Raw genomic sequence first — 23,743 nt, 5'->3', positions numbered from 1 at the left:
CTACCAGAATGTTCCAGAACCCACCAGCTTTGACTTGACAACATACGGAATATTTTATATACAGATATATATATATATATATATATATATAAGGAGGTACTGTGTGTGTGAGAGAGATAGTGCCAGTGGCATACTCTTTTCAGTGAATGGAAAAAACGAATAAAATCCATGTCTTTTAGTCAAGGACACATGTCTACCCCACAAATTTCATATTCATATATAGATAGATAATAATAATAATAATAATAACTTAATATTATGGTGGGTCACTCCTGTCCCTTGGCAGCTTGTGCTTTTGTTAGTATTATTATTATTATTATTATTTTGTTGTTGTTGCTCTGGTTGAGTTGCCTCACCAGTTCCAGTTCCAGTTCAAGAATCTGGCACCCTTGGACTTTCTTCATACAAAGTGTATACGCCATGGAGTCTCCACTCAGTCAAAGAAGCCCCAAAAGCCAGCTCCTCCTCACGGTAGTTAGGCATGTCTTGGTGCTCCCTTTTTCTCCTCCTCCTTCACTTTGCAACCATCTTGTAAGTTGCTTGCATTGAAAAACAAACACCAAGAGATTTTGACGAACAGCTTTGTCTGCAAACAAAACAAAACAAAGCTAAACACCACAGTTACTGTTATTATTATTCCTCATTATTGTTATTGTTACATGCTCAAATATTTCTATCTAAATATATATTGGCTGTTCGCCAAAACATAGTCATCATACGTGTCAATGTAACTTTAACGACATTAATGCTCATCATAGGGACACTAATAAATAGATCTTATAATGATCTCATTATCAAGGCAAATATTTGTTAAGTTTAGTAACCCGTGAAGTGATAAAAAGCGAAGTACACTGGGGTAAGTCAGATTTGAAGATATGTTTACTAAAGTTGTATGATTTCTTTTGATTGAAGGGAACTCTAATAATAACGAGTTGTTATGAGAAACACGCTATTGTTAGACCTATCCAATCTCATTTTGAAGTGCACATGTTTGAAAAAGGATTCGAAGATTTCAAGCTTATTTTGGATCCAAACAAAAGTAGAAGTAGAAATAAATATACATATAATATGCTTCGAGAATAGAGATCTACATTACACTAGCAATCGTCTCTATTTCTGAATCCACAACTTGCGAAATATAGCCCCATCCAAGCCAGACCACAGAAGTGGAGAGATATTTTCAATGAAAAGTCTCAGTGGGCCCAGTGAAGACCAGCGGGGGTGCGTAGAAGAAGAAAAAATATAAAATTCGCAGTGTGAAACACGCATCACAAGATTCCACACACTGTGTGTACAATACCCGGGACACGGCAAATACATAATGGTAAACTACGACATATAGAGTATGATACGATACGATACCATGTTGTATTATACGATTATATATGCGATCGTATGAACCTACTTCGACGCGCACCACAAAGGGCAAAGGAATGAGACAACGAATCGACGGTCGAGAGCCGCCCACGTGATTCAAAATGATCTGACGGTGTTTAGTGGGTCCACAAATCGATGCGGTAATGCCGTCCGATGCGCGTGGCATCGGAAGGCGTGGAAGGGGGTGTTTCAAGGTGGGAAACATTCTGCCGAGCTGCCGGTGATCGGGTTCTGTGGCACCAAAGGAGGTGGAGTCGTCACTTTTCCTTTTTAATGCCTTTTTAATGCAGCATTCTTTGAAGCTCTTTATAATTTATTTGGCCACCTTCAGTTGTCCTTCATAACAGCCTCCCTCCTTCCTAACAATATGTATTTTTGTCAGAGCTTGGAACAAGTCTCTCAATAACACTAAACAATATATATATATATATATATGTGTGTGTGTGTGTGTGTGTGTGTGTATTTTTATGTGTTCCCATGTTTCCTTCATTTTTGTGTTGTGAGATTGGTGTGATGAACTTATATTCATATAGACAACTTGAAACAAGTAGCAGCATCCCACATTGTCAAAAAGAAAGAGAAGTAAATGAGTACATGTAACTAGCCAAGGACATGAAGAAGATAACAATGAATGAATTCAGAGAATTAGTAGTGTTCTGTTTTTGTTTTTATTATGATTATTATTATTATTATTTCATGGAATTATCTTTAATGGTGTTTATTATTAAAGGAAGACTAAATTAAGGTAACTTTATGGGAGAAAGTACTAGGAACCTTTTTGAAACAAATGCAAACTTGTTTTTTCACAATTGATAATCTAGGTTCAAAGAATAAAGTGAAGTAGCTTCTATAATGTGTGTAACAGGATCATCAGAAAAGATATGGCCCAGCATGCACTCCCATGTGATTTTTTCATTTTTAATTTATTTCAAATCTTGTAATTTACATAATTTATTTGGCAATGTGGGATGAACCCCACTTTGCCATATTAAATAATGGAGCAAGGAGAGATGCATTTTATTTTTATTTATTTTTAAATTAATTTTTTTCCCTCGTGTCCAAAGAATATTTAGTTATTCCAAAAGACATTCACTTTTGCACCTCCTTTCATGTGTGGGCTACAATAAAATGGAATCATTTGAGGGAATAATAACAAAAGAAGGAGAAGGAAAAAAAATGGTTAGCATCAATCAAAGTTATATATATTCCATATCAATCCATGTGCTATTGTACAGAATGTGTATGAAGTATAAGGCTCATGAGGTGAATAGTTTGTGAGTTGTTAATATGATATATAAAACCATGCAAGCTATTCAAAGGGATGGAAATCAAATTACTTTTCCAAAGTAATAGACATGTAGATACAAAGCAAGTAATTAGATGTGGTGTGTTGAGATTTGATTGCATCATTTAAATAAAATAAAAAGATGTCTGTCTATCTAACATTGTTGACATGTGTTGTATAATAATTAAGATTTTCTGGTGATCCAACAAAAGTGTTGTTTGGAGGGTATAAAATTAATATTATTACTCAAGATATTAATGCTCTAGGAAATAGACACACACACACACACATACATATATATATATATATATATATATATGTTCATACATTCATACAGTGCTTGAGGAAAAAATTGTCTGAAGATGAATTGTATTAATCATTTTTATTTTTAATAATAATTCAGATTTGTATCTCTGGGAAATTGATATCTTCCTGACAGAAGTATGTATGTATGTATGTATGTATGTATTCATCCAACTTTAGATAATAATATAAAAAACATTGTTCTAAAATTCTGGTTGTTGTAATTTGTTTAAATTCCTTCATTGTGTGAAAGTTTTAAAGATGGTCTTATGCTTATCTCTGGAATCCCTAATAATATCTTCAGAAACATTCATGCTATTTTTAAAAAAGACATATCTATGATGATATGTATAAAAATTAAAATCTTATATTTTTTTATGTTTTAAGTACCATTTTTTTCTTTTTTCTTCCTAACAAGAATATCTTAAGAAGAAAAATGAAATAATAAAATAAGAGAATATTTTAAAAGGAGTTATTTTACACCCATGTTATTATTATGAATCAACCTCATTAATCTTTGATAACCACCCAATTCATTTATCAATGACTAACTTGTAACTTAGTCATTATTTGAACTCTTTTTCCCTTAACTCCCATTAATAACAGTTTTAAGCTACTTTTATAGAAATGCCTTATGTTTTCTCGAGTTAATATAATTACGTCTACACAAATCTCATGGTATTGGTTTTTGGTATATCTTTTGAAAAATTATGAAATATTATGTGAGAAAATTTTTTATTTTTTATTTTTTATTTTTTTATCCAATTTATGGATGGGTGGATGGATGAGTAGGAGTTCTATTCTACATAGTCATTGCCTACTACTTGTCCATTTTGTTTCTTATCTATGCTTCTAATTATATATCTCTTACATAAAATATCTCAAGGGATAAACAAATAGGATAAATCATAGGAGACAAAAACCATCTTTGATTGGCTGCATATTTCATTATTTTCATCAAAGTGAAGCAATAACTCAACTTTTGATTAATTAGATATCACAATGTGCATGTTACATGATTATCACATTGTAGAGTAGTAATGTAAGATCACTAGACATGGTCAAATTACTGTGAGATCAGCCATCATAATTTTTAATAAATATTTTTCAGTAAATAATTTTTTTTTGTTGCCAACAGCATGGATTTTCCTAGTGTATGGATACATACATACATATTATGATTTATATTATTGAAATGGTGTAGGGACATCTTTTGAAGTTGCCCACAATTGGTTGGATGTTGGACTGTAATAGAGAATTTGAATGGAATTGAAGTTTCATCCTTACGAAAGATTCTTCTTGGTATTATTTCGATGCATATCTAGCTGGAAATTCTTGTAACAAAACAAGTATTATATAGGAAGCTAAAAGTTTCTTGAATGGTAATGTAAGTTTAGATGTTACACAGGGACAACAATTTTCACTCTGTATGCATGAATTCATTAATGCTCATTCAATATAATAATAAGCCCAACAAAAATAATGTGGCTAATGTAATAAAAATAAATAAATGGGTAAATGTAGTAATGGTCATGCTATCCGATGTATATATGTTTCTTTTCCTCCATTGAAAGTTAGATAATTTATTGTTTGTTTATTTATTTTCTACAACCCATAACCATAAGGTCAACCCAATTTTCAAAGGATCAGAAAAAATAGATTTGGTCAAATACACAATATGATTGTGTGAACAGTTCTAGACTTACTGTATAGAAAAACTGCAATGTAGACTTTTGTGTAGAGGGACACAACTTGAGACTGATACAAACATTGAAAAATAAATGTTAAATGAATATTATACAGCAATAGTCTTGTCTTGAGTGAGACCTTAATCAACATATTAATTCACTTGTTGCATACACCATTATATATATATATATATATATATGTACATACACATACATGCATATGTATAGAAGAATCTAGAAAAGAGCAAAGCAAAATAACAACTCTTATAATTTGGTATTTTTTTTTGAAGGAAGTGGGGTCAATGTTTTGTTGTGCAAATATAGGAGCTAATATATGCTTTCTATGAAGTAAAATTATGTAAAATCTATTTAAATATCCAAATTCAAGGACGAGATGGATATGTGAAAAGGCAAATTTATTCATATAATTTGCAAAACTACATCTAAAATAAGCTCATTTTTTTAGAAGTCTTTCTTTTGAAGTCATTCAAAATTTCAAGTAAAACTAATTTCAAGAAAAAATGAGTTTTATAAGAATCTTTTTGGATCTAAGAGTGTTTTGTCAAAAACTCAAAGCAACAAGTTTCAACTGAATCAACTTATCAAGGGTTATGATTCTACAATAAAATCAATTGAAGTTAGTCCAATTGGTAGAAAATATCCAATTACTACTTCTGTGTTGTAGCTTTTAGACAGAGTTAGCTTTTCAAAAATTTCTTATTAAAAAATTATAAGTTATAAAAAATAACCATATAAAAAACAATGTCTATATAATATTTTTTAGAGATATGTAAAAAACCACTTTTTTATTTCAAATTAAATATATATATATATCAATATTAATATCAAAAAATCAAAATAATGTTAGATTCAAAATTTAAAAATCAAATTTCATAATTTTAAAAATAAATAATAATAGATTAGCATTATGATAATATAGAAAATATTACTTACAAATAATTAAAAAAATTAATGAAAATATTCAACACTCCAAAAATCTTACTTTAGTTACTTTTATTGTAATAAAAAATTATAAAAGCTTAATATATTTATTTTTCTACTGTAAATAATTTTCAAATTTTAAATAATTTTTTAAAAGAATAATAAAAAAAATAATTAAAAAAATTTTAATACTAAAAAATAAAATATTTTAAGATATTTGATGATATAGTTTAGGATAAATTCTTAAATTAAATATTAATGCTAAAAAAACTATATTATTGACCTTTTAGATTATATTTTACTATTTAAATTTGATTTATTTGTAATCATTTGATGAAATTGATTATTTTTGAGTCATTACTATTATTCTTCTAAATGTTATATTTTTTGTAATTTTTTTTTTATCTTTTAATAATAATAATATTTATTTAATAAAATGTAATAATTGATATCTCAATATTTCTTATATAAAATAGTTTAAAAATAAAAATAAAAAGATAAACCATAGGAGACAAAAATTATCTTTGATTGGCTGCATATCTCATTATTTTTACAAATAAAGTAAAGCAAAAGTGAAATAATAACTTAACTTTTGATCAATAAAAGATTAAAATTTGTATGCTATTGCTGTAGATTTTTGAGAGTAGCATTGCATGATTAATAGGCATCAAGCTTGAAAGCTCTCAATCAAGGCTATAAAAAGTAATAATATTTCTACAGCAATGGTAGATTCTATGTAGTCTTTAATTTCTAATCTTCATAGGTGTTATGAACATATATCTTTATCTAAATAAGAAGTGCTAGGTAGAAGGTAAATGTAGGTAGATTTGATATTATCTTACAAGATAGCTTCTTAGAAGCTTCATGGACATGATTTTGACTTTATACATATTTGTAATTGATTGATAGGTTAGAAACTTGGCCAATAAGTTAGTCATATCTTGCACATATAGGTAGCTTGTGGTACAAGATGATGATGTGGTGCGCATATAAAAAACTTGCCATACATGTTAAAATACGTGTATCACAAATTGAACACATGTTGGAGGTCCTATAGAATGTCGCCACATAGCTTATAATTAGATAGTATATATGGAGGCAAGAGTGAAGTCTTCTTCACTCTTATCAATGCTTTTTTAGTCCTTATTCTTATTTCAAGATTTTTTAGTCTTTTTTTCTATAGCAATAGCCATTCTAGTTTAGTATATTACCATCTTTGAGTGATTTTTTTAATCTTTTTGAATGACACAAGAATTGATTGATTTTTTAGTCTTTTGAAATTCATGTCCTCAACAATAGGGTATCATTGAACTATTGATTAAGAACTAATTTGTGTAGTGATTTTGGACATTTGAGGTTCTTCCAGAGGTTTCATTTGCTACATAAATTAATGATTTTGTGGCCATAAATACGGATTTCAATTGTTGAATTATATATATATATATATATATATATGTTTATACTTCAGATGATATAATTTTGACAACTTATTTAATTTAAAATTATTTTAAAATTTAATCATCATTCAATATGATTAATTAAAAATAATAATACAAATATTTATTACAATTTTTTCAAATTTTTTACATGTTCATATAAAAAAGAGCTACTATTTAGTTTAATTTTGTTAAATCTAATTACTTACAAATTGGAAGGATGAATTTTAAGTTAATTATTTATCATTTTAATTTTTTTTATCAATTATAGTAATTTTTAGAGATTCAAAAATTACATATTTAAATTATATATATATATATATATATTAAATAATAAAAAACTAAAAATACCGTTTTAAATTTAAAAAAAAATAAATTACTTGAAGCATGATTAAAACATAAGAGATGTATCAATAAGATTGATGATAATTGTGATATTATTATTTTATATATTAAATAAAAAATAAAATCCTTATAGAAATATTTTTTTAGCCTTAAAGAGATTATAAGAAGTGTCTAAATGATCAGATGCTTTTTCAAATTAATTGTTTTTGTAAATATTTTAAGATTTTTTAAAAAAAATTAATAATATTAAAATAATACATCTATAAAAATTTATAAAGTTACCTTATATCTATTAAGTTTATTATGTTATTTTATAAAAAAATAGTAGTATTTTAATCTTCTTGTATTTTTTCAAATAATATAGATGTTTATGATATTATATCATTTGTTTAGAATACTATTAAATCAATCTACATAAATCTTAAATTGGTCTATATTAATCCTATAATTTAATTAAAATTTTAATATATATATATATATATATATATACTTATTCATTTGACAAATTTGAATGTTTTTTTTTTATTCAAGACAAAAAGTAAGGAAAATGAAATAGATGGATATTGAATATCAAGGACAAAAATCTCAAAAAATGAAAATCTCAAGACACTCTTATGTCACTCAAAAAGACTAGAAATCACTCAAAGATGGTAACATATTAAACTAAAAATGGCTATTACTAAAGACAAAAAAATTAAAAAGTCTTGAAACAAGACTAAAGATCAAAAATGCATTGACAAGAGTGAAGAAGGCTTCACTCTTACCTCCATATATACTTTCTAACTAGGAGGTATGTAGTAACATCCTATAGGACCTCCAAAACGTGTTTAATTTGCAAAACATGTATCTTACAAGACAAATTTCCTATATGTATACTATATAATTAGCTTGTACCACAAGCAATCTTTTTGTGTGACATATGACTAACTTGATGGCCAAGTTTCTAACCTACCAATCAACTATAAACATGTATAAAGTCAAATATGCATCTATGAAGCTTCTAAGAATATCATAAACTACAAATCTACCTACATTTACCTTCTATCTAGCACTTCTTTTTTAAATAAATATGTATGTTTATGACATTGGATGAAGATATGTTCCTACATTTTGTGTGTTAGAATTGGATATTCTAGAGTGCTTTAGAACTAGAGCTAAGACAAAGTGATGCAAGAGAGACCTTAAAACCCTTCTCTTCAAGGAGTATCTTGGATTCATTTTTGTTTTTGTTTACTAAATTTATAGATTTTTCTATTCTCAAATTGAAATAGCCACAAGAATTAAATCATAAAAATAAAGTGGATTAATTTAAGATTTAAATTATTCAATTTAGTATTTTTATTTATTTATTTATTAAATAATTAGCTATTATAAAGTTAAAGTGTTAATTTTAACAATTTTTTTTTTTTTTTTTTTTTTTTAAGGACCAAAATTATTCATGTATAGATTTTTAGTTCTTTTTGTCTCAAAGTTATATCCTCAATCTATAAATAAGTATTTTATTAAGTATTTTAAAATTTATAAACAATCAAAGTGTTATTTATGGTAACTTCATAATTATTTATTTTCTGATATAAGATTTTGCTGTATTTTTGTGGATGCCAAAATTTTAAATTTTTGTGATTTTATTTTTGACTGTTTGCATAAAAATAGGAATTTGGCCCACTTTATTATATATGAATTTATTTATACATATATTCACACAAGAAATAAATGATTTTAAAAACAGAAATAAAAACAGAATATTACTTTAGATATGTTTACTTTACTTGATTAAGACCTGACTTAGAAAAAAATATAGAATATGGTTTTGAAGCTTGTTATAATTTAAAATAATAATTTAGTTTACTGAATATCATAAACTACACACAGTAATAAAAATAATAAAACCAAAAATAGCTTTTAAGTGTAAGATTTTTTTTGAAATGTATATACTTCTATAATAAAAAGAGAGAAAGAAAAAATAAAAAAGAAATCAAAGAACAAAAAAAACAAAACAAAACAAACAAACAATTGTGCTTGAACCTCGTTAGTTTCAAAAGGCCCTAACTTTTATTATAAAAGTAGTGCAAACCTGACCTACCTAATCTCAAGTGGTTTTAAACTACCAAATGATTCTATAATAAGAATATAACCTCATGTCACGACAACAAATCCTAAAATACAAAAAAACATAATACCACCCAATCCCAAATTCAACCCCAAAATAAAGTCCATTCACACACACACACACATATATATATATATATATATATATACATGTGATAATCATTAAAGGAAAAAGAAGCGTAGATGGATAGATATTCCAACAAACCCAACCCCAACAAACACTTTTTTTAATTAAAAGAAGGGAAAAAAGGGTTAATGTTTGGGGACTCGAGGAATGGGAGTGAAGTGTCCTTCCTGGTAGACAGAAGGACAACAAAAGGAGATGAAAGGCGTGACAGCAAAAGGGCGAGGCTACTACGCAGCAGCCAAAAGGCAACAACAACAACAACTACAAAGCTAACAAACAAACCAACAAAACAAAAGGCTCCTCCTCGACAACTCTACAACTACTCTACAACTCACACTCCTCCTAGTCCTACAACGCCTCCTCCTCCTCCTACTACACAACACCAACACTCACATTCACACACAATACTCTCTTTCTCTCTCTCGAAGCTCGGGACACTCTCTCACTCACACTCTCTCGATGACCATCCTCCATCCATCCAAACATTCATTCATCTGTTCCTTCTTCTTCCTTCTTTATTTCTTTCCCTTCCGGATCTGATCTGAGCTGCGCTTGCATCCATCAGGGGTCGAGTGCTTCTGTTGCACTGGAACACTGGAACAGTGCAGTAAAGTAAGAGAGTAAGAGAGTGAGTGAGTCTACTAGTCTGGGGGACAAAGAGAGAGAGAAACAGAGAGAGAGAGAGAGAGAGAGAGAGAGAGTGAGAGAGATAGAGGGACCAGGTCGGTTGGGTGAGATGTGGTGTCCAGTCCGTCGGGGCCCTGCAACAACTGGATAAGATGAAAGAGAGTGAGAGAGAGAGAGCCCAGCCCAGCCCAGCTCAGCCAAGCTGCACTGCTCCTCACTGGACTGCACTGCACCGCACCGTGTCGCCATGTGTCTGCCAGCACTACTTCCAACGCATCAGGCAGCCCTCACAGCTGCAGTTGTTGATGATAGTGGTGGTGCTGTTGTTGCCGGAGAGGCGGAGGAGAGGAGACGGGAGAGGAGAAAGGAGAGATGGGTCCACCACCATAAGTTTCGTGTCGAATCAAATCCTGCCATCTCTGTTCATTCCTCTTAGTTTCTGTGTACCCCCTTTCTTCGGGACACTAAGTAGAGGAAAAACAGGGAAAAAGTATAGTCAACTGGTGGTGCGTTGGGAGGGGGGGGGGGGGTCGGACGGCGAAAGAGAGAAAGGGCTCCACATTCATGGTTCCGCTTTTGGATCTTGCTTAAATCCCGCACATGGATTTTCGTACTGCTGTTCTGAATAATTCATTGCCTGGACTCGCAATCGCTTGCCACAAACAATTCCCGAGGGGGGGGGGAGACTCTTGCTAGTGTGCCAATATTGGTATGGAAGTCATAATGGAAAAGCCCTGGATTCGCAGGCATATCCTGAACTGAACGACCTGCACGCAGCACACCAAAACAAAACCGGAAAACCCACCCCTTGCTCAGGCGCCCTTTCCGAGACAGCCGATCATAAAGACGAAAAGTAGTCGAGGGGATTAAAGGAATGTAGCAAGGGTAGGTACGAAGGGCGTTGTTCTGCTTGGCTTCGGCGGAGATGGGCATTTACTTCCCGCCACCCAGATGCCCGAGCTTGCCCATTCTGGAACCCGGCTCCACTTCCTCTTGCTCGTTCAGTGGCAGGCGGCAGCAGGGCGGCCCGATTCATCAATGCGATCTACCTTAGTGGAAGCTAGATACCAGGTGCCGATCCGCTAAAGGTTGACTATCACCATGCAGACGCTCACACTGAGAGTTGGACTCCGCGTGGTCGCTGCTCGGCCGTCGATGGCTGCTCCAAATTAGTCAAATAGGTGTGTGCAGATGCTCCAACTTCTGTCACCCTACTAAATCTGGTCGAAAGCAAACTCCGCGATCTCTCCGTTGCTTTTCAGTTTTCTAAGTTGGTTTCGATTGCATACAGCCTGGCCCACTTCCTTAGCGTCATCGCTCCCTGGCCCCACCTTGCGCAGTCTGTGTTCCTCTTTTCCTTGAAAGCTCCTGCTCCAGGCTGGTTTTGGAGACACGGCGAATCGCCCCCCGAAGGTCCTCTCTGGATGAACATATGTGCCACCGACGACTATAATTGAGTGGTGACTTACGGTGATTAATTTGCGTACAATTTTTTTCTTTTCAAATAGCACTATTAAGTGGACAGATTTTTGTGCTATCACCAAGCTTGTTGCAATCCAATCCTGTAAATTTATTTTAGTGATCGGTGGAAAGCGCTTCACACACGAAATCTAAAGATAATTACATGATCGAAGCTTGCGTGACCCCCCCCATATGCTAACGACTTAGTTAGAAAAATCTTGGAGGGATACGCACAAACTTAGTATGTATGAGTTCACACACAAGAGCTTTCGTGGACCTCAAGCCAATGCACATCAGTTTCAACAGCGTTTTTGTAATATTTTATGTTCTGTTTGATTGCTGAGTTGGGTTCCTGTTTCTCGGTGGTGGTGAAGCCATGGCAACCTCCTCCTCCTCTCACCACCATCCCACCATTAGTCGTCGTGAAAACAAGCAGGGCGTGACGGTGGCTACAGCAATAGAAGCCATGGACCTGCGAGTCCCTGTCCAGTTTTCATTTACTGTTGTTGTTTAGCTTTTAAAATTTATTTTTATTTCTGTGTTGTTTTTGCTTTGTTTTCCACCTGGGTGTCTGAAAAAACGGGGTCCAGCATTGAAGAAAGGGCTACCACCTCTCCGCCACATCAGTTGTGGGAAAGCAAACCAAAAGAGTCGGAAAACGTTGCAACGGACAAAAGAAGAAGAAGAAGAAGAAGCAGAAGTAGTTGTGGAACAAAAGTGCACTACTTGGAAGTTTAACATGCATTTAACTCAATTCCAACCCTACTCTTTATCTTTTTCACATGTTCATCATGATGAGGAATGAAATGGGATCGAATATGCTCCCCGTGAGACATGTACACTTTCTAAAATAAAACGCAACAAGGAAACCCCAAAACTTACCTGAGGTGAAAACTGAAAACAGAACACAGGCGATAGAAAAAAACGTAGAAAAGAAATCGTGTTCATGCTTACGATTGTTTTCAACTCAATGATAAGAACAGACCGACATCGCACAATCAATTCAGTTCCCAGCGAATGATACCACTCGTTGACATCAGCTTCTGTAGTGGTTGCGGAGGGAGTAGGTACGAGGAGGAGGGCAAAAGAAATAACCACGGAGAGAGGCAAAAAGAACACACTAACAGAAATTAGGGTTGAGTCCAGAGAGAAAAGCGAAGGTTATCGTCCTCACTCTGACACCACCCCAAGGGAAAGGAAAAAAAAAGAAAAACAAAGGAAAGAAAGAAGAATTGACCGGCGTTGTCTTCGGTTACAGCGTTCTCATGAATGCGGAGGCGAGGGTCGTAATATTTGCCTCCCTCCAACCACTAGCTCGAGGGCTACTAACTCTAGAGCTGCACTAGAGTGGTCAATGGCAGGTAATGCAGCAGGATGGACAATGGGAAGGGAAGGAAGGACTCGAGCAAGCCGGCGATGGCGATGGGAAGGGATGCATTTTCTTCTGTTGCCCCATTTGCTTTATAAGCAAACGTCTCTCCGGACCCTTCCCCTCACTCAGTAGGCTTTCTTCACTGCTCTCTTCGCTTCCACAGCTCCTCACTCCGGGTCTCTGTTCCCCCTCATCCTTCCTCTCTTCTCTGCGCAACTGAGTTGTAATCGTGACTCTGCGATTGTGTTTGAGTTGCATTCGGAATTTTCTTGTCGTTGTAGACTTTTCATGTGGGTTAAAGGTTAATTAGTGGGCTTGGATTGAGCGGGGCCTCAACAGATGCTAAAATCCCGTGCACATTGCGCTTGTCCTGGATATGGGACAGTCGCGTTGAAGAAAGCATGATGCATCAATATCTGTTGGGGAGCATAAACTGCACGCGTTTTGTGAGGTGGTTTCAATCATCTCATTGCGTGTGTGAGCCCGAATTCTGCAGCTGGAGCTGTAATTCCCTGCGCAACTCCTCGTGCTTTCAATGACCCACAGTTGTAAGTTCGATTCAAACTCAGTGATACGAGCTGTGAATGCTGCCGCTGCTGCAAGGGATTTCCTCTTCCTTGTTGTCATTTCGATGATCCAAGAAGTCCCTGCGGGAGAATTAGCTTGATCATGTACACTACCTTATCCCTCACCTCTCACTGAAAGCGCGGAGATTCTCTTCCCCAAAGTTCCCCATCTACCACGAACACAGTTTATCACGATGCCTGGTACGTTGGAATTTGTGTATGGATCTTCCCACTTGAGCATCAGTTCAACGTTGAAAATTTGCGATGATTAAGTTTGACGAGATTCTGGAATATGGATTCTGAAAGCGTGATTTCTCTTCTTTATTCTTTTCTTATTGCAGGGTTGTTGGACGTAAACCTTTCAAGTCTTTCTCTGACTAGCGATACGCGCCAGAAGCAAGTATGGATGGATCCAGAGCTGTGGGGGGCTCTTCCCGAGCCACTCGTGGAAATCATTCTCTCGCATCTCCCCCTGCCATACCTCCTCCCAATGCGAGCAGTTTGCAAAAAGTGGAACCACCTCCTTCACTCCAGCGCTTTCCTGTCTTCACAACGGCACAGCACCGTGCAGTGCGCCTCGTATGTGCTCACAGTGAATGAGCCTGCGTTCTCGGCCTTCGCCTTCTTCCAGCAAGGCCCGGAGCTTTACTACCTCCGCGACAGCTCTCTGTACTGCCCCATCTCCAAGAATTGGTTCAATATGTCGCTGGATTGTATCCCTTTCCGCGACTTCTACATCACTTCTGTCGGCGGAGGATTGCTCTGCTTCGTGGCGTACAAGGGAAACACTACTGCTACCAATAGAGAGGTGGTGATTGGTGTGTGCAACCCCGCCACTCGCTCCTGGAGGCTGCTCCCTCGGTGGGGAGGGTCCAAGGCGTACAGTTTGCCGCAGTATGTAGCCATGGTTGTGGACAATTTCAACCGATCTTACAAAATTGTGCTCATTGATTACGACCGCCGAGTAACGCGCGTGTACCACTCGCAGTACATGGCGTGGACCGAATTCGAAGACGTGCCAACCCGGCACAATTTCCCCTACTATGATAGATGCCCCAGCCAGGCTATTGTGAAAGGCAACAAGCTGGTGTGCACGACGCAGTGCAAGACGGGAATCTCCACCTTCGACATGGACACTGGCTTGTGGGAATCTTACCATGTGTTTCTGCCAGGCATGCACAGTAACGTGCACCTGGTGCAGCACCATGGCCGCATTCTCATGATAAGCAGAATAATGAAAGCCAAATATGAGGGATCCGACCGGGTGCAGATCTCTGAGCTCGACCCCAAGGGACTGCGCGTGACCACGTCTCTTGATGATGTTCCGCTCGGTCCCTCCAAGCAATTCCTGGACCACTTCAATGTCTGCGAGTACAGCAGCTATGAAGAATCCGAGGGATTGTGCTTCATCTCTACCACCACGGGTGAGCGGTGGTTGTATGACTTAGAGGAACGGTTCTGGCACATTCTACCCAGCAGCCCGGGGAGCAAGACGAAGAGCATGGCTGCGTATGGAGGTTTCTCGGTCCATTTGAGAGTAGATATCCAACCGTAGAGACATGATTTTTGGAGGGCTTTCAGTAATCTTACAGATCGTAGCATAATGTAGTTGTACAAAATTCATAACAGGTGTGGTCCGGGGTGCAAGAATTTTAGGGTTTGTAACTTCCGAGACAGGATTGGCCGCACACACGCTACCTATCAATACCATCGTCGATTATTTCTGATCGATTGATGTCGTTTGCTTCAGTAGTAGAGAAGGTGGGCAGCAATCTTCTGGCCCTCTTTTCTACTAGTGGTGCTGCCTCCCTGACTAGACGAGGCCATCTGTACAAATTGCGATGTCTTTTTTCACGGAAGGACTTCCCATCACTAAATATAAAAACGCAGCAAATTCAATTACAGTATCTCTCTCCCCATTGGTTCTCGCCCAGCATTTACCGTCAAATTTTCTTTCACTCACTTCAGTCATTCGTTCCCGGTTGTTCTACACAAGAAAATGAGTCAGGAACATTGAAGCGCTGTAGTGATACATTATGCCCTGTACAACCTCATGCAACAATGTGCTTGATATCTGCACACTGCAATGTCTCCACACAAGCAACAGGTAATATTGAATCATATACGATGTTACCACAAATCGCACACCCCAGTTTTTTCGCCCGACACCGAAACAACTGTTCTCTAAATATCCCTGCTACCTTAGATCGCTGTACTTGGGAGGTTTTTACATGGAGATCGAGTTTAGTGGCCTCAAAAGATGTGCAGTCGCGGCGATCTGGTTCCTGAGCTACATCTCAAGAACTCGTCAAATGTGAAGCTGGAAACTCAACGTCACAGGTTCAGAGTCCTAGAGCTGTGATGTTGTTGGGTGTCTCCCATGTGGAGACAAGCAACAGACTGTAGTTTGTTTGTGTTTGTGGCTCAATTGCCCCACAACCAACTTCAAACGACCTTCCAAATAATAAAACAAAAAGTCCATAAGAGTGGTTACGATGCTGTCACCTTTTGAAGACATTTGATGCGTGAGTGTAGTTACATGAGGGACGGGCGGTCAAATATTGGCACTCACGCATGGGAAACCCCAGCTCCGAGGGATGTGTAACAATACCAGAAGGAAAAGGTGAGTTTCGTGCTAATCTACTGATGGAACCGACAATGAAAGAATCAGAGAATATAAAAACAAGGAGTTTCGAGTGAAGTAACGGCGACAAGAGAATCTTGTCATAGATGAATATTTTACTGGTAAGCAAAGTCGATGGTGCCGTAAGTCACTTATCCTCCTGAGATTCAGGAATATTAAGACTGATTCTGCTCACATCATGTCTCCAGAGAGTCAAAGTATGAGTAAGGATCAATCATGCAATCGACACTTCCAAATAACGAACTTCAGTAACAAGAAAAGCTGTCTCGAATTTAAAATGAACAGAATATTACAACATCGTCAAAGCTGCGGGTCTTTCACCATCTGAAGAGATGATCATGGATGCCTATTTAATACTAAAAATACAAGTAGAAATAAATGGTCTAGGATCCTGATCGATTGGAATCAAGGTCTGAACAGTCTCGTCTACTAATATATGCTAAACTCACCGGCTGGGGAGTACAGAGATTTGTCTGAGTCTCTTTCTCATTTCACTCTTCAAGGCCAAGCTTGACAACATCCCTTATCAACCACTTCGCATCTACCTTGCGTTCTGGCAGCAATTAGTACATGAGCTTATGAGATAAATTCTCAATATTATGATGCTTTTGATTGGCCACTTCATCTTAATTGATGTTGCCAGAGAACTTGATTGCCAGACTGCTGTAAAGCAGTCATCAAAAACACAATCACAACAGTAAAGCCAAGGCTCTGCGACCTTATGAGGTCGTGACGAAGCAAATTCAAAGCAGAGAAAGGCCAGAATCACCACATATTGATACAGCATGCTATATCCCATTAAAAATATAAAATGTACTCAACTTCTGAGATAGGAGATTCATGATGAGACTGAACAGAGAGCCACACCAAGTCGCTTCCTTGCAAAATACGAGAAGCTCTTGACCAGCTTGTAGATATATTGGATGGGGCAGAAGCGACGCTTGACATATATTAACATGCCCTAGACTCAACCTCCAAGTATGGCAACTCAAACGAGGTAGTCCGCCTCAAGCTCTAAATAAACCCCAGTGCGATGCAAACAGCTTAAGTGACTGTCCAGTAGTTAGTCATACCTTGAACTACACCCCAACCACTAAGATTACCCACCGTTAATCCTGCCCGAGAAAACTCGCCCACGGTACAGTGATGGATGTAAAGATGAGATACTCTAACGGTGCGAAGCTGATTGGGAGCGATACAAGCCCAAACAAATTCAGAATCAGAGATGGCTGCTTCACAGCAAGGATGGTCATCCAACCAAACACAACACACGATTACTCGTCTGTAGAAGTTCAACTTCACCTGGGTAGGTAGCATATGGTACATGCCGAATACGATCAGCCCTGACAGAAGTACCATTGTTATTGAGCACTGTATGTAGTAAGCGTTTCCCAGGGTGTAGTCTTTGGCACTTCGACGATTCCTAGGCTCCAGAGAGCACTCATGTCAGAAAGCAAGTGAAGGAAGCTGATGTGAGAGAAAGTCAACGTGATGAGCCGCCAATGTTCCCCTTGAGAAACCACAGCTTCATAACTCAGCCCAACGACGCTGTAACCCACGCTCCATCGTTGAATGTACAGCCAGATTGTAGTGCATATAGAGTCAGCACAGGTGCTTGCTGGCTTTCCCAGGACACTGTAAAATCAAGGCCGCCCCACAGTGCTAAACCCTTATTTCTTTCCTTTGCTGCTAATATCTAAGTTTCTACATTCTACACTGATTCAGAATGAACTTCAAATTCGAATATATAAAAAAAATATATTGCTATTAAATTGGATTTCCTTCATTTCAATGTCCTTCCTAGTTTCTATTCCTGGGGCAGCACCACAGCTTCTTGTTACCCGCGGAGTACCTCATTCCACAAATCCCGCAACCCCAAAGCATTTATGACAGTGAGTCCAGGGGTTTATCTTACAAACAGAACTCACTAGAATCCCGATCACCTGATCCTTCAGAACGAACACAATGTGCTCGGTTGATGACCTTCAAAAATAAAACGTTCCAAATGAACATTGCGAAAAACACGACACACTGCTAGACACGCACAATTTTCAAAAATGACTTCAGAAAGAAAAAAAAAAAAAAAAAAAAAAAAAAAAGTCTGTAAGAGTGGAGACTGACAGCCACAATCGAAAGGGTCGAGAACCCACATTGCCAGCAAAAGCCTCAGACAACTGTTTCCGAAACGACACGAACAAACCACGCACGGCAAGAAAAGACTCACCTTGATCAATCCACCTCAAAAATACATACACTGATCCCCAACCATGACAATGAATTAAAAACCCTCGAAAATCTCTGACCTCGCAGCAACTTTCCAGCGACAGCGACTGACCAACACCTCCGAACACCCTCCCGCTTCACGCCCCCAACCACTCGCTACAAATCTTTGAAGCCCATCTACACTATCTTACATTGCTCCCCCACAGACACCGACGTACAAACCCAAGTTGCTCAAACCGAAGGATGTCACCATTCATAAAACCCTAACATCAACGTGAGTCACACATGGCCACAAAAACAGAAAGAAAGAAAAGAATAAAACGCTTGCTCATCACTCATACGGATACACAGCAATAGCAGCTTCTGAGAGATCCTCGACCCTCAAAGCATGGTGCATGATTTCAAGCCAACACCTCTAGCCCCCACAAATCTGAATTCATCCACAACTGCTCGTGACCACATTTGCTTAACCCCAGCACTTCGACTCAGGAGCTGAAACAAGTGGAACCATGGGACTGGGACCGAGTGACTGTGGTGTACAGTCCAAGAAGTGAAGGTAGCGGTGGGGACTAGCGTGGGACTCAGCAACTGCACAGAGTGCAAAAGGAAACACAAAATGTTCAAGAGAAGGTGGTCTTTGAGAAAGCAGGACAAGAGAAGAAGAGTATGCTACTCGTTCACAGTTGTTAACACTTACTTGAACTGTGGCTAACAATTAAAGAAGTAAAACTGGCATGATCTTTCTGTACTAGAGAACAAGAATATCAAGTGCTTAAATACAAATAACTCAAATATCATTATTGCATATTGCAATTCGAAGCGAGTTTTAATGGGTTACACGGTCGTCTTAGTTTTTAGGATCTGACACACTTATGACCTATGCTATCCCAAACGTGACCAGGCAAGAATGAAGAAGCATTGAGCGTAAACAGAGTGGTTGTGCGCACGCTTCCAAGCTCCATGGTCTTCTCTCATCATCTGCAACTCCGGCTTGATCTGAGTCATCGAATGAACGCTCCTCTCAATTCAAGAAGAATAAATATAAGAAGAATAAATAATTATTTCAAAAGTAATATAGTATTAAGACTAGAATGGCTATTACTATAGACAAGAAGAATACAGATTCTTGAAACTAGACTAAGAACAAGAAAAGTGTTGATAAGAGTGAAGAAGGTTTTACTCTTGCCTCTACATATACTATCTAACTAGAAGCTATGTGGCAATATTATATAGGACCTTCAACATATGTCCAAATTCCAAGATGCATGTTTTAACTTGCAAGGCAAGTTTTTTATATGTGTGCTACATTATTAGCTTGTCCCACCAGCTATCAACATGTTTAATATATGGCTAACTTGTTGACTAAATTTCTAACCTATAAACATATATAAAGTCAAAGCCGTATCTATGAAGCTTTTGAGAAGTTTCTCTAAAAGATATTATGAAATTAATCTACTTTTACCTACTTCTATCTAATCATATAGATAATTATTGGAATAAATATATATGTCCATGACACCTAACTTGAGGCTTTGATTTTACTTTCTTAACTATAGCAACATCTTTTATGATGCATGCTGCTTTGCCATCATTTGTATTGCGCACTACTTTGATATGGTCTGTGCTATTTGTTGCTTCAACAATGTCTAAGATCCTTATTGCTTTGGCATGGTCCACACCACTTGCTACCAAGGTTCCTTCCGCATTATCCACTATCAAGACTTTGTCTACATTAGTCACTACCAAACCTCCTTCTATCACATGGCTTCATTAGTTGGAATCCAATTTCTCAACAATCAACTACCATGTCGAACATAGAAGCAAAAATATGTGGCTATGGATATTGCCTCTTTTGAAGCAATTTAACTATGTTACCTTATGAATGATTTCTAGTAAACCACTACTCTTAAAATTACAACCTTAATATATTATAACAACCAATCTGCATTAGTTTTAGCCAACACTATTAAGTTCTACTCTTGCACCAAGCATATTAACATTTGTCACTATTTTATTTGTGAATTCAACAATCTCAACAGAATTAAGTTTACATATTGTCAATAAATTCTATATGTTTCGACATCTTTATCAAGCCATTGTCTAATCCAAAGCTTACACATTATCTTTTGTTTCTTGTTATTCTTGAAGAAGAATCCAACTTGTACTATATCTTGGTTACAAGGACATATTTAAAATTAAAAATCAGAAATTATCAATAACTAATCTATGGTACGGTGAATATTGAATAGAAACGTCACACACTATTAAGAAGTTGCAACCCTTCTTGGATGCATCTTCCAAAATATGATAAAATTAAAAAATTAAAAAATATTTAGATTTTTTAGATATAATAAATATTACAATACCTTATTTTATATGAAACTAAATTACATATTTAATTCTAATAAAGAAAATAGGCACAATTTAGAGATCTATATTTAATTCTAGGTCAAGAATTATTATAAGTTATAAATTGTAGAACCTAAAAAATAGAAGTGAGATATAATTGGAGTTGTACATGAGAAAGAATCTTATAAAAGGATAGACAATAACTTATCAAAAACTTGATATATCTATTTTTTTGTGCTTAGGTATGTGGTATTTATTTTATACAAAATAATTTTTCTTACATGATCTTCTCTACATTTTGAAGCTTTAGATTCTATTGATAATTATTCTCGATTTTTTTAAATTTTTTGCAATAGTAAATAAGTTGTTTATTTTTTACCTCATTGTATAATAAAAATTTATAATCTTTGTTATGTTTGCATTCTAAATTGGTCTGAGTGTACTTCCTCCAAGGAAATAGTATAGCTATCATGAAGAAAAAAAATAAAACTCTAATAATTTTTTTGTTGATGAAAGCTTCATATATGATTTAAATTATTTGTTAAATTTTTTAGAATGACAAAAAAATGGCCTAATATACTACTTCTTCTCACTGTACCAATTCTAGATCCATACAATATGGTTTTTAATACAACCAAATTAGATATCATCATAATAGAAACTTTTTAAATAACTTTTTAAATAACATGATAGAAATATACAATTATTAAAGTGAAGTAGAGAAGATGAAGCATTGCAATGTATGTTATTATATAAAAAAACACTTGGTGTATGTATATATGTATGTATGTGTGTGTGTGAATATATACATATTAAAGAAGTGAGATAAAAAAGTAATGATCTAGGGCATTGCAACAATTGAAGAGGCTGCTATTATTATCATAAAGAATAATACTTTCATTTTAATTTTTTTTATTAAGTACCATGCTTATTAACTATTTTTACTTGTATTTTTTTAATTTCTAAAGCTATCAATGTGGTACAAGGATCTTATTTTGATTTGATTTGATTTGATTTGTTTGTTTGTTTGTTCTTTTAAAATTTTGAAATATTAGATGTTATGATTTTTGTACTAACAAATATACAACAAGATTAACATCCATCAAATAAGGTTAAGAATTTCATAGTTATAATTTGAATAAATTGACAATTACATCTTATCAACATATTATTTATTTTGTAGATTTAGGTCTTTATATACCAAGTATTTTATTTTTTAAGTTTAAAATATGTATTTTTTGAATTCTTTAATAATTAGAGTAATTGATAATTTAATAAACACATATTTTAGTAGAACTTACAACATGTTGTAGTAGAAGTTGCTTCAAAATAAAATAATTTTTTCTTATTTTATTTATTTATTTTTTATTTTATTTTTACTTCTAATTGCATTCTTTAAATTATTATTTAGATTATTTTTAAAATATTTAGGTTTTAAGATATAATTTCATATTTAAATAAAAAATAAAAAAGACAACCAATGAACTTGATTGTATAATCATAAATTTAATTAAAAATTTAATAATTTATATTAATTTAAAAAATCTAATATTAACTTTATTTACATAAATTAATAAAAAATAGAAAAAATTCATATATATCCCTCAAGTAGCTTAAAATATCAAAAACATTCCTACATTCTTCACAATAAAAAATATACTCTTTTATTAAGGATAAGAATTAAACAAATGCAAATAAACAAGTGAGATGTTTTCTAAAAAAAAAGACAAATAAGAAATAAGTAAATATGTATATTAAAAAAGAAACTACAATGTCTATTATTAAAAGATAAAAAGACTAGAAACTCTTGAAACTAGACTAGAAGCAAGAAAAGAATTGACAAGAGATAGGAAGGCCTCACTTTTGTCTCTATGTATATTATTTAACTAAGAACCAGGTGGCAACATTCTATAAGGCCTCCAACACATATCTAATTATAGGACACATGTCTATCTTATAAGATAAGTTTTCTATATGTACACCACATATCCAACTTGTACTACAAGTCATCAATATGTGCAAGACGTAGTCAACTTGTTGGCCAAGTTTTTAACCCATCAATCATTTATAGATACACATAAAATCAAAGCTATATTAATGAAGCTTTCAAAAAGCTTATCCATAAGATATTATTAAATTTATTTACTTTTATATATTTCTATATTATTATGTTATTTAAATAATTATTAAAATAAATATGGATGTCTATTATTGTATGGTAACATAATTATATGTTAAAAGATAAAAATATGGATTTTATTATAAAAGAGCCTAATAAAAAACTATAGTAGCAAAATATGGATAAATAATAGGAAGGTAATAAAAAATTTAGTGTTAATATTACCTTTCTATCAAAAGACTTCTACTTACCTTATAAAACCATTGATTAGAAAAAATACATATATATTAAGAAAATAAATTATACAAACAACTTTAAAAAAAAATTTAAAATTGATTTTAGCAAAAATTATCTTAAAATACCAAAAATTGATATCTTAAGAGGCCTATTTGTTATTTGGGATTGAAGTTAGATTCTAAGGCACAAAATTACACACTTATGGAAATTCCAAGGTTTTTTTGTTGATCAAAGAATACAATTAAAGAAAAGATTTTAGTAAGATTATTAAAGCAATATTTTTAAGTGATTTAAAGTATTATTGAATATTTTATAATTTTTCAAAGTAAAAAATATATTTAGAGCTTTGAAAGTTTTAGAAATAAAAAGAGGTTTATATATTCAAAGAATTTTTTAGTGTTGTAGCAAATTCAAAGATAAAATTTTGTATGTTTGTTATTGTATTTGTTTTAAATATGCTTTAGAAATATGAGTTTAATCTAATGATTAGATTGAATGATATAGAAGTTTCATTGGATTATATTTCATAGATA

The 23,743-nt window shown here is 34.5% G+C and overlaps 1 protein-coding gene and 1 long non-coding RNA gene across 2 annotated transcripts; one reads left to right on the top strand and one right to left on the bottom strand.

Annotated features, from left to right (window-relative positions):
- Nucleotides 1-12,961: 12,961 nt before the first annotated feature.
- LOC112274304 (F-box/kelch-repeat protein At5g15710) lies at nucleotides 12,962-15,542 on the top strand. Its single transcript, XM_024503667.3, has 2 exons — nucleotides 12,962-13,839; nucleotides 13,980-15,542. Exons 1-2 carry the CDS (start codon nucleotides 13,833-13,835, stop codon nucleotides 15,191-15,193), a joined length of 1,221 nt encoding a protein of 406 aa, XP_024359435.1. The 5' UTR covers nucleotides 12,962-13,832; the 3' UTR covers nucleotides 15,194-15,542.
- A 1,584-nt stretch (nucleotides 15,543-17,126) lies between these two features.
- On the bottom strand, nucleotides 17,127-19,621 carry LOC149986757 (uncharacterized). Its single transcript, XR_016499661.1, has 2 exons — nucleotides 18,507-19,621; nucleotides 17,127-18,265 (listed from the first exon to the last, which is right to left on the bottom strand). It is a non-coding gene; the product is annotated as an uncharacterized LOC149986757 (long non-coding RNA).
- Nucleotides 19,622-23,743: the final 4,122 nt, after the last annotated feature.

Source organism: Physcomitrium patens, chromosome 21, assembly GCF_059467195.1.
Source record: "Physcomitrium patens ecotype Gransden chromosome 21, ASM5946719v1, whole genome shotgun sequence".
In the NCBI taxonomy this organism is placed as follows: Eukaryota; Viridiplantae; Streptophyta; class Bryopsida; order Funariales; family Funariaceae; genus Physcomitrium; species Physcomitrium patens.
Note: the sequence above shows the minus strand (reverse complement) of the source record. Positions and strands in the feature narration are given on the sequence as shown.